The sequence below is a fragment of the Globicephala melas genome, chromosome 16, assembly GCF_963455315.2.
Source record: "Globicephala melas chromosome 16, mGloMel1.2, whole genome shotgun sequence".
In the NCBI taxonomy this organism is placed as follows: domain Eukaryota; kingdom Metazoa; phylum Chordata; class Mammalia; order Artiodactyla; family Delphinidae; genus Globicephala; species Globicephala melas.
Window position 1 is genome coordinate 18,682,747 of NC_083329.1, and position 12,528 is coordinate 18,695,274.

Below are 12,528 nucleotides of genomic sequence, written 5' to 3' on the forward strand. Positions count from 1 at the left end.
AAGTTTTTCAAAAGGTACTGAGGACCAACTTCAGTTTTAAAAGTTAAAACAAAAAATTCAAACCTTATTTATATTTTAAATTAAATTTCAAAATTAAAAATTAACCCCACAAATGTTTTCTTAGAATTAGTGTTGTCAGGTTTAAGAAGACATTCTATTCAATAACAAAGTACTGATGTTTTATAAAACATTCTCATAATATTTTTGTAATACAACAGCATTCAAGATACTCCCTTAGATACCAAATCAGTATTACAACTCTTGCATATTTAAATTCTGAGATTTGATAATTAACCAAAGATTGTCATGTGTATTCCAGTTCCCCAAATTGGCTCTTAAAGGCTAAACCAACCAAAAGAATAAGGCAAGAGAAAAATTCTAGCTAAAGATATGTGGTATACCATCTTCTTCTGGTATAGGCAGAAGGAAATCTTTCTTCACAAGTTATTTATTTTAGTTAAATTTGAAAATTTCAGGAATGTATTCTTTTTCTTATTTTGGGTTGTATCACTTGCTTTCATCTAAGTTTTAATCATGCAAGAATAACCATATATCCTGGTTTTCCAGACAGTTCTGATGTATGGCTACTGGCCCAACACAACAATTTATAGCCCCCTTTCCATTTCAAAGTGTACCACTTTATACACTTTAACCACGACCCTTTCTTACTGATGAACAATTACAAATTCTGCAAGCTGAAATTTGGACTCACTATTTATACATGGCTTAGCAATAACTGAGATGAAAAGCAAAAGTTACAACAAAAGTTATCAGAGAAAGACTAAATTGTGATGTATAACAGTTTATCTATGTTAAATGATTCAGGCTTTTACAGTGAGATAAATTAGAAATACGCAATTACATTTATAGAGCTCATTTCAATTGTATTTCAATTGTATTATCCACCTTTTACTAAAAGTACAAATAAATATTTATGTGTATTTTCTCCTCCAAGAGTTTCTATCTTCTACTGTTTTCATATGTATCCGTCAAATCCATAAATTACTTAGCATCTCCCGATTCTTTCTGTATGAAATAACCATTTGGGATTTTAAAAGTATTAAACTACCACAAAAGGATTGTTTGACATTGTCAGTTTGCTACTATATATATTAACAAAAAGCAAAGTTTAGAGCAATGTTTTTACAGTGTAACATTCTATGACATTTTCTATTTACTGAGCCTCACAGAGAAACCAAACCTAAATTCTTTTAAAAAAAAAATAAAGGACAATTGATGGACATGGCAATTTGTCCCACTGCAGTTTTAGGAAAATATTAGTTCATATGTAGTCATTCAACAATATCCCTTACTATACTCAAACTACTTAAATATTAAATATGATCGCACAGGATAATTGGGAAATTAGAGTCCATTTTAGTTTTGTGTTAGAAGTAATGAAATTCATGAGTTCTTGCAAGGCGGCAGCCATACATGTGACACGTTTTATGCATCTTAAAAATATATATATAATTCCTCAGCTATAGATGGTTTGCCTGTTATATCACTTCTACATGTAGGACTGTGATCACTTTGCATTTCTCCTGCAAACTAACATAAATGAGAGTAGGGGGACCAAAATGTTTTAAAAACCATATCTATATTCATTTTTAAGAAACAATACCCATATTTTTTTCAAAAAAAAAGACATTAGGTTACTGCCTTTAAAGTTCAAGTTCCATTATCTTAAGATATAAACACACCTGGATATGAGATTTTTAAAAACCACACATACACAAAGCTCTAGGTAGAGCTGTAATAAACAAATTCCTTTTATAAACACAACTTTAACTGAAAAGCCACAGTAGATGGAAAAAAAGAAGAAAGGATATTACTTGGTAAAATCCAGTGACATCTACAATAGTTTTACAGCACATTTAAGCATTCTACGGTTTTATATCTTTACCTGCCTTCCATTTCTTAGTTGCTCCTTTAAAAATTGCCAATTACGTCTACAGGTTGAACCTCAAACTTAGTCCTGATTTTGAGTGCCAGGAAAAGCAAAACAACACTCCAAATTTCTATCTTAATGTTATAACCTTACTTCAAAAATGGTTTTAAACTACAATGCCCATCTAAATGGAAAAAAAAAAGAAAAGAAAACCAAGCAGCAATATGTAATTATACATAATAGTTATTCATTATATGGGAAGTGTTTTTTAGGATGATATCTAGAATGCACTTGCTCTGTGAGTCTCTTCAAAAATTAAATCGACTAGACTGACACTATCAAAAGTAAGCATACTGTAATAAGGGGCACACACAATACTGCTAGCCTTAAAAGCAGTAAAGCAAAAGAAAATATACCAAACAGCACATGCATATCTTACAGAACTTCCACTGAACTATCAATGGCTTCTATGCAATGTGCTCTTTTCCATAACTGTATTAACTACCAAAAAAGGAAAGATGAGATTGAAATCAAAGGTACTGAACTGAATTGTCTGAAGCCAGTACTCCACATGTGGGGAAAAGTGCATTTAGTTCAGCAGCAATATAGCACAGTGTGAAGATATTGTGCTTAGACGCAGATATTCCAGAACTGAAAGATGTACAAGGCAAGTCAAGATATAAAACCATAGTACACTGTTAAATAACCTTGAAACATACATATATTGCAGTGTTCAAAGAAAAACATTCATTTCATTGTACAAGGCTAGGGAGAAATCCTTAAAGTTACCTATCGTAGTTTATGATATAATAAATACATATCTATATAGCATTGTATATACATATATAGAATGTGTGTTTATGTGTATCTTTGTCTTTTTTTTTGCCAAATTATTCTGTTAGTTTTTGTGGATCTGCAACTTTCAGGAATGAAAACTCCTTTACACTACAAGTTTCTGTTCCCCCAAACTTAAGAAAAGATATTTATACTAGAAAAGGTCTCAATACCCTCCCCCCAAACCCAAAGACTCACTTCAGATATTTTGCTTCACAATTGATCAGAGAAACATAATTAAAGGAATTCTAGAATTTCTGACTGTATCTTTTCACTTTGCCAGTTGTTTTAACAAGCAAATATCGTTTAATATTTAAATCAGCTGATGCAAATTCTTTAGCAGAGGATATAAACTCTAGATTTCACTGATCAAAACAGAGCAAATCAAAACCAAAAAAAAAAAAAAATCCAGTGATTTACTCTGACTGTAAACAATATATAAAATTCAAATCTCAAATTTCAAAATAAGTTAAAGAAAAATTATACCTTCAGGGCCTATAATACTATAAAGATCTGACAATTGGTAAGGGGAAAATATATATGAAAAGTTGCAACAAAATTGTTTGCCCAGTATTTTTGCTAAGAGAAAGTATATCTAACTATACTACCTCTGGCCCTTAAATTTAATAACTTCATAATTTGTTGGCAAATGTTTTAAGCAAACTGGCATATCATATTACACAACAGAAAACATCCATCAAGTTCAGCAAAGAAAACTTATATAAGCCTTTTGTACAGAATTTAAAAAAATCTAAATGGCTATGATTCCTCTATTAGCAGAAACACATAACGCAGTCTTTATAAATCTGCCAAATATATCAATATCTACATAAATAGATACAGATATAGATATGAAACATTAATGGCAGTCTATTTTCGAACAGTGTGTGGGACCAGCAGATTTGTATCAGACCATGGCACGATATGGACCCTGCATCTTTAGGAACTGAATGATGAAAGAAGGACCCCCAGCAACAATCTGAGGTGGAAGATGGCTGAGTGGACAGTTCTCAATACTCATGATTGAAAGCTTGCTGCAAAGAGCCAGCTCAAAGGGAAGGCTATGCAGGTTGGGGTTGTCATTCAAATACAGCTCTTCTAGATTCTCCAGTGTACCTGTTTTAAAAAACAAAATTATTTTTTAAGAAAATTAATTACTATTTAAAAAGTTCAACTGGGCATGATCCTTATCCTGGGTATTATGCATACTGAACACACATTTCCTTTTACTCTCTTCTCTTAGTTTTAAAACTCTCTACAACTGTGGATCTCAAACGTTCCCGCATATTCACATAAACTGATGTCCAGATCACGCTCTATACTAATTAAATCAGAATCTCTTCCTTTATGGTTAGTTTTCAAGCTTGGAGTTTATTTGAAAAAACATATACTACAACTCCAGAGACTCTGTTTGGGATAGCTTGGCATTCATGTGTATTTTTTCAAAATTCCAGAGGTAAGTTTATTATACAGCCAGTGCCTATAATCACTTTCCTCTTGGAGAAAATGTGATAATCTCTCTCAGTAATAAATTTCTCATGTGAAAGGTTTTTGTTACTTTGTATAAATCTTTCACTAAGAGAGTTATTACATATTTGACAGTAAGCCAAAAATCAATTTATGTAATCTTTTAAAATTTTTTCTTAGACTGTCTTAGGATACTCATACTTTCTAGGCAAATGTTTCTAGCAATTGCATGAGGCCAGATGGATAAACATACTAGAAATAAAAGTGTATAGTTGCCTTATTGTTTCCAATTTTTAAACTTCAAAATTTATAATTATTTGATAGTGGTATGTAGAAAATAAAAAAACAACAGTTACTAGGTAATGGATTTGTTCACATTTAAGATTTTATTTATTATTCAGAGCAACTCTATGAGAAGTTACTACTATCCTTATTTTACAGGTAGGAAACTTGAAGCTTAGGGAGTTTCTGTACCTTATCCAAGCCACAAAACCAATAAGCAGCAGAGCCAGATTTTGAATTGTCTATTTTACTCCAAAACCATTCTTAACCACTAATCTATAGTGCCTCTGAAACAGCATGGTATATAGATGGGAGAATATAATACATGGGATTACTAATTTTAGAATTACTATGTGACCTTAATCAATTAACTCTCTTTGTAAAATGAGGCAATTTACACTGCCTAAAATTTAAGGTGTTTACATTGATAGTATGAAATAATGGATATGAAAACACTTAGAAAATTCTAAAGTACTCTCAAATATTAATATTAATCAAATATTAATATCAATCCTAAAACCTCACAAGGGAAGGTTCTTTTGGCATAGGACACTACTAATTTAATTCAAGCTTGTGTAATTTTTAAATTTGGAAGAAAAATAACTCTTCTAAATTGAGGTTAAATCTACTGAAATATAAATATGCTAAAACATTGTCAAATATAATATTAACCCTAAAACCCCATGAGGAAACCTAATCAAAACCAACTAACCAACCAACCACTACTGGTGCTCTATAAAAAAATCTTGAGCCTGATGTAACCTGATTAAGATGAAAAAAATAGTAGATTTGTTATATTTATCTGAAATACTGCTTGAACACACAAAAGCAAATTATTACTACAAAGTCAAGTATCCAAAGGGTTCATACCAATTTCCTCAGGAAGATGAGTAAGTAGGTTCTCTCCAAGGCCTAGATGTGTAAGATTGGTAAGGTGACCAATGCCTCTCGGAAGAGTGGTTAATTGGTTGTTTGTCAAGACTAATTTCTAAAAGATTAACAAAATAAAAGACAGTTACATATATATTTCCTATAACTGATGTAAATTTTTAAAAACTACATCTAAACTACTAAACCAATAAAATAAACATAGAAATTAGATTGGATAATATAAGAATCACTAAATAAGCTTTTCTTTCAAAAAATATCATTTGTTAGGAAGACAAAAGCAGATAGGTTACATGAACATAAAATTCAGCCCTAATGTTGTAACAGGAAAATCTATTTGGTCCAAGAATAACATGCAATTTGGAATGCATTACAAAAACTTTAATTATATACCTATAAAATCATCAGGATAATGTTTTACCTGTAAATCCTTAAGATAAGCAATTTCATTTGGCAAGGATTCTAATTTGTTCTCCTCTAAATCCAACTCTCTTAACTTCCTAAGGTTTCCAAGACCATGGGGAAGCTTCTTTAGAAGATTGTTTGATAATATCAGAACCTAAAGAGAAATTTTTGATAATGTTTGACAGCTCACAAAACAGAATTATGTATTATTGTGTGGCTTAAAATTTATTAAGCAATGCTAATTTCCTAAACAGTGAATATTAAGGGTAATGTTTAATTATATAATTAAACTTACTATTCTAAAAAAAAATCACCATAGTTATTGGAAACAAAATAGTTTAAGACAAAACTAATAAAAGCAAAAGGAAAGAATTTAGTTTTAACTAAATTACAAAAAATATAAAATTATTAACTACTTGCACTTAGATTCATACAGTTAATGGTATTTTGATACTGAATAGTTACAAATATGTATCTAATAGGAAACCAATTATTTATTCAAAACTCCTTACAAACCATCATTTAAGGGAGACAATTGACTTCTAAACTGCCCATATCAATCCACTATAGTTATTATTTGTAGAAAATTTATTACATTGCAAGGCATCCTGAAATATCCTGAAGAAGGAAAAAAAAAAGGTTGAAGAAGATAACAGTCCTTGTTCTCAGAGAAGTTACAATGGGGGAGGGTTAGGTGGGGAAACAATACTGGGTACAGGGATAGTGAAAAGAGCACTAAATGAAAAGATCTATATAAAGTTCTGGCTAATTTTTTATGCCCACTTGTTTCTCCCAAAGTTATACTACACATAATGAAGTAAACATATTCAGTAAGACCAAGAAATGATATCATTTATTGAGCTATCATTTACTGAGTTTACTACTATTTGCATTGCACTATACTAAATGAGAAATGTGCATTATTGCATTTAATCCTAACTAAAACTTTATGAGGAGAATACTATCATCCCCATTTCACAGCTGAGGAAACTGAAGCTTGGGCATGTTAAATCCATAAATAGAGAGAGTTAAAGTGGAACTGTACCCAGATCTGTTCGGCTTCAAAGCTCCTGCTGTTAACCACTACACCATACTATTTCACCTTACTAAATACAATAATAATAGAGAAATTAGATTTTTTTAAAACATGAATACAGAGGACATTTTTAGAAATGCTTATTTACTATTAGTAAACTTTTTCATCAAAGGGTGAAAATGTTAGTAACTTAGAGGCAGGAGAAATCATCCTTGACTGAGGAGGTGACAGGAAGATGGATCTTTAATTATGAGAAATAATTTTAAAAGAAAAATTTATGGGGATGAGAAGAGAGCATACTAGATATTGGGAACAATAAGACTAAAGGTACAGAGTTAGAAATATGCACACACTGCCAACAAAGAAAATAATCAACTTAGTAAATAAAAGAGGAGGTGGGTATTCAGGACAGAAAAGTAGGTCAGAATTACATGAAGGGTTCTGAATTCCCATCTGAGGACCCCATAATTATTTTAGAGGACAATGGTGCAACATTCTTAAACAGAGCTAAGAAAAAAATATGTTCTGAAAGATGCTAAGTTTTAGAGACCCTTTCTTTCAAAGATACTTTATAGCATTCAAACCTACCAACTTTTAGTGGGCAAGAGTAATTCAAAAGCATTGAGCCCAGATTAAGTCAACACTTCATCATCCTAATAGGGCTGCATGTTTAAGAGAGCACTAACATTTCTTTTCTTTCCTTTTTCTTAACTGATTAAATCTGGACTTTATCTATTTATTTATGGCCATGCTGCATGGCATGTGGGATCTTAGTTCCAGACCAGGGATGGAACCCATGCCCCCTGCATTGGAAGCACACGGTTGTAACCACTGGACTGCCAGGGAAGTCCCGAGAGCACTAACATTTCTATTGGGTTGGCCAAAAGGTTCGTTCGGGTTTTTCCGTAACATCTTACAGAAAAACCCGAACGAACTTTTTGGCCAACCCCGGTAATTATGATCTTCACCCACTTAGAAATTGTTTAACTGGAAACTTCACAAGTGAGAAAACTGTGGAAGAGTCTAAGGAGTTCTAGATGCTCTTTTATACTCACCTCAAGAGAAACAAGACCAGACACATCCTCAGGGATCTTCGTGAGCTGATTTGTAGCTAAATTCAATTCTACCATACTGGTCCAAGTTCCAAAATCCAAGGGAAGTGATGTCAACTGATTGTCCTGACAAAGACAAAAAGAAGCATTCAAGGTAAAACCACAAAAACAAAGCACCATATGTACCTCCCTATAGAAAGAGATTTCTTAAACAGAAAAAGTCATTCCCTTTTTTGATGTCTAAATATATTGGATGGGCCAAAAAGCATCTTTGGTTTTCTAAGTAAAAATAAAGGACACATTTTTTCATTTTCACCAAGAACTTTATTGAACAACGTATTCACCTTTTTGTTCCACTAAGTTCTGCCATTTTTCAGGCAACTTCATAATTCCATCTTCCCAAAACTTTTTATGTTTTTGAGCAAAGAACTGGTCCAGGTGCCTTTTACAGTCTTCCAGGGAATTGAAAATTTTCCCATTAAGAGAATTCTGTAAAGACCGAAATAAATGGAAACCCAAAGGTGCAATGTCTGGTGAATACAGCAGATTAATCAGAACTTCCCAGCCAAGCTGTAACAGCTTTTGCCTGGTCATCAAAGAAACACGCAGTCCTGCGTTATCCTGATGGAAGATTATGCGTTTTTCTGTTGACTAATTCTAGACGCTTTTCGTCAGGTGCTGCCTTCAGTGGGTCTAACTTCGAGCAGTACTTGTTGGAATTAATCATTTGGTTTTCCAGAAGGAGCTCATAATAGAGGACTCCCTTCCAATCCCACCATATACACAACATCATCTTCTTTGGATGAAGACCAGCCTTTGGTGTGGTTGGTGGTGGTTCATTCTGTTTGCCCCATGAGCTCTTCCATTCCACATTATTGTACACTATCCACTTTTCATCGCCCATCACAATTTGTTTTAAAAAGGGAACATTTTCATTACGTTTCAGTAGAGAATCGCATGTGGAAATATGGTCAAGAAGGTTTTTTCGCCTAACTTATGTGGAACCCAAACATCAAAGCGATTAACATAACCAAGCTGGTGTAAATTATTTTCAATGCTTGATTTGGATATTCTGAGTATGTCGGCTATCTCCCGCATAATATAATGTTCATTGTTCTCAATTATTGTTTCAATTTGATCGTTATCAACTTCAACTGGTCTACCTGACCGTGGAGCATCGTCCAGCGAGAAATCTCCAGCATGAAACTTCGCAAACCACTTTTGACACGTTCGATCAGTCACAGCACCTTCTCCATACACTGAACAAATCTTCTTTTTGCATTTCAGTTGCATTTTTACCTTTCTTGAAATAATAAAGCATAATATGCCAAAAATGTTGCTTTTTTCAATATTCTTCTTATTCTTCAATATTAAAATGGCTACACAAAAATTCACCAATTTTGGTAAGTCTTTTTTTAAATGCACAATGATATGACAGCTGTCACACACAATGTAACAAAATTGTTTTGAATGAAGTTAAAGACAACTAAGTGCTACTAGAGCCATCTTAAGGAAAAAACCGAACGAACCTTCTGGCCCACCCAATAGAAAGAAAAGAAAAGGAACAAAAACTCTAAGCCTCCAAAGTTTTTCAAATAGTAATTAGGTTTTTATTTTTAAGTCTAAACTAGAAGTTTGTTCCCTATGCGATTATCTGTGTTGGATATGGAAAAATACACTATACAGATGAACACTTGAGATTTCAAAGGTCCCAGTGATAAATATAATGTTTTCCTCACTTCACAGTAATGTATAGAAATCACTGAATAAAATCTGAATGTTCATGAGCACAATGGAAGAAGACATATCTAACTATAGCCCACAAGGAATCCAGATAAGCTCAGCAATTCTAGAGATGCTGAACAATAAATTAGGAGAGGAAAAAAGTTGTAATAAGACAGCAAATTAAATCATTAAAACACTAAGTATCCATGATTTTACTTTAAAAATCCATACGAAAAGATGGTAAAAACATACTTATCATTAAATAATAAAAACAAATGATGAAACACTGTGATTCTAATTTTATTTAAAAATTAGATATAGCTATACACAGAAAATAGAGTGAAATACATGCCAGTGATTCATTAGTTTTTTTTCTCCGCTTCCTCATATTCACTTATAAAACAACTCTTACCACACTGTTGTGTGCTCAGGGTATTTTGGTACTGAGATGGGACCATCAGTATTCCCTGTCCCAGTTGGGTATCAATGATATGTGCCAATTTATTAACAGCAGTGGAATTTTAAAATTTTATGTCCTTTTTGTTCATCTGTATTTAAAATTTTTTCTGCAATGTACATTAATTACTGATCTCATTTTACACAAAATCATCCGTAAGAGAAATCCCAAGTAGCAAACATACATTTGAAAGCCAAGTTTTTCTTTTATTATAATATTTAAACTTATTACCTATTTAAACTTCTTATCTACCTATGCCCAAACTACTGATAGTTATTAGCACGATAAAGCATTTTCATTAAAAAAATTTACTACTGATGCTTATGTGAGGAGGAGAATGTCAGGCATCATTCTGACTTCTTTCAAGAAAATGTTTTGTTAACCATTTGTCTCGATTTTGAAGAAAAATTAATTTCAAAGCTCTATGCAATTTTTTTTTTATCATTTCACTGAAAACAGCAAGCTTTTCCAAGCTAACATATTACAATAACATAACATCCATAAAAATGTTTAACCAAATGGGACTTCCCTGGTGGCGCAGTGGTTAAGAATCCGCCTGCCAATGCAATGGACAAGGGTTCGAGCCCTGGTCCGGGAAGATCCCACATGCCATGGAGCAACTAAGCCCATGTGCCACAACTACTGAGCCTGTGCTCTAGAGCCTGTGAACCACAACTACTGAAGCCTGTGTGCCTAGAGCCCGTGCTCCGCAACAAGAGAAGCCACTGCAATAAGAAGCCTGTGCACAATATCAAAGAGTAGCCCCCGCTCGCTGCAACTAGAGAAAGTCCGTGTGCAGCAATGAAGACCCAGTGCAGCCAAAAATAGATAAATGAATAAATTTATTTTAAAGAAAACGTTTCACCAAATGAATACCTGGATTGCTGTCTAAGCCTCGTATTACAAATTGAACATTCAGAACTAATGCCATTACCACTGGTAAACCTCATATAACCAGACTAGTTAACAGCACATTTTACTTGTTTAAGATTATAAGACTATTTTGAACTTCCACTGGTTCACTTATTATACACTTCCAAACAATTATAAAAGATACATATACTTATGAAGAAGTATACATAGAATTAAAAATTATACAATTAGACTGTAGTTTAAAGAACCACAATTATTCTGAAATGGTTCAAAGACAAAAGGATGTAGTATGATACAATATAAAGAACACTATACCTGAAAGCAGGAAATCTACGCTTCCTGGATTCCTACCTCAGCCATGAATTACTTATGTGGCCAATTATTATTACCTGTGGGCCTAAAGTTTGTTCACTACAAATTAAATCACTGGACAAATCATTTTTCATTTCTTTCCTCCTTTTGCAATAAAATTCCTTTTTCTTATTACAAATGTGAAATTCATTCACTGTAGAGAATACAGACAAGTAAAAAGAAACTAAAAATCACCCATTAGGAAAAAATATTTGCAAATCATCTATCTGACAAGGGATTAATATCCAAAATATATAAAGAACTCATACAACTCAACAGCAAAAAAAACCCCAAACAATCCAATTAAAAATGAGCACAGGGGCTTCCCTGGTGGCACAGTGGTTGAGAGTCCGCCTGCCGATGCAGGGGACGCGGGTTCGTGCCCCGGTCTGGGAAGATCCCACATGCCGTGGAGTGGCTGGGCCCGTGAGCCATGGCTGCTGAACCTGCGCGTCCGGAGCCTGTGCTCCGCAACGGGAGAGGCCACAACAGTGAGAGGCCCGCATACCACAAAAAAAAAAAAATGAGCACAGGATCTGAATAGATATTTTTCCAAAGAAGACATACAGATGGCCAACAGATACATGAAAATGTACTCAATATCACTAATTATCAGGGAAATGCAAATCAAAACCATAATGAGATATCACTTCACTGCTGTCAGAATGGCTATTATCAAAAAGACAAGAAATAACAAGGGTTGGTGAGAATGTGGAGAAAAAGGAATCCTTCTGCACTGTTGGTGGGAATGTAAATCGGTGCAGTCCCAATGGAAAACAGTATGGAGGTTCCTCAAAAAATTAAAAAGAGAATTACCATATGATCCAGCATTTCTACTCCAATGTATTTACCCAAAGAAAACAAAAACACTAACTCAAAAATAAATATGCACCTTTATGTTCATTGCAACATTATTTACAACAGCCAAGATATGGAAACAACCTAAGTGTCCACCAATGAATCAATGGATAAAGAAGATGTGGTATATATATTCAATGGAATACTATCCAGTCATAAAAAAGTATAAAAACCTTGTTATTTGTGAGGACATGGATGGACTTTGAAGGCATTATGCTAAATGAAATAAGTCAGACAAAGAAAGAAAAATACCATATGATCTCACTTATATGTGGAATCCAAAAAAAACAAACAAGCAACAGCAATAACAAAAACCAAGCTCAGAGAGAAAAAGAACATATTGGTGGTTGCCAGAGGCAGGGGGTAGAGGGTAGATGAAATGGATGAAGAGAGTCAAAAGTACAGCATG

The 12,528-nt window shown here is 33.4% G+C and overlaps 1 protein-coding gene across 4 annotated transcripts in view; it reads right to left on the bottom strand.

Annotated features, from left to right (window-relative positions):
• Positions 1-786: 786 nt before the first annotated feature.
• The window catches only part of SHOC2 (SHOC2 leucine rich repeat scaffold protein), a 111,310-nt gene continuing 99,568 nt past the window's right edge, over positions 787-12,528 (bottom strand). For all 4 annotated transcript variants that reach the window (XM_070043906.1, XM_030842467.2, XM_030842469.3 and 1 more), the window contains 4 exons: positions 7,859-7,981; positions 5,784-5,921; positions 5,345-5,462; positions 787-3,841 (listed from right to left, as the gene is read on the bottom strand). In XM_070043906.1, coding sequence (XP_069900007.1) covers positions 3,633-3,841; positions 5,345-5,462; positions 5,784-5,921; positions 7,859-7,981 — 588 coding nt within the window. In that variant the 3' untranslated portion in view covers positions 787-3,632. The remainder of the gene's footprint in view (positions 3,842-5,344; positions 5,463-5,783; positions 5,922-7,858; positions 7,982-12,528) is intronic.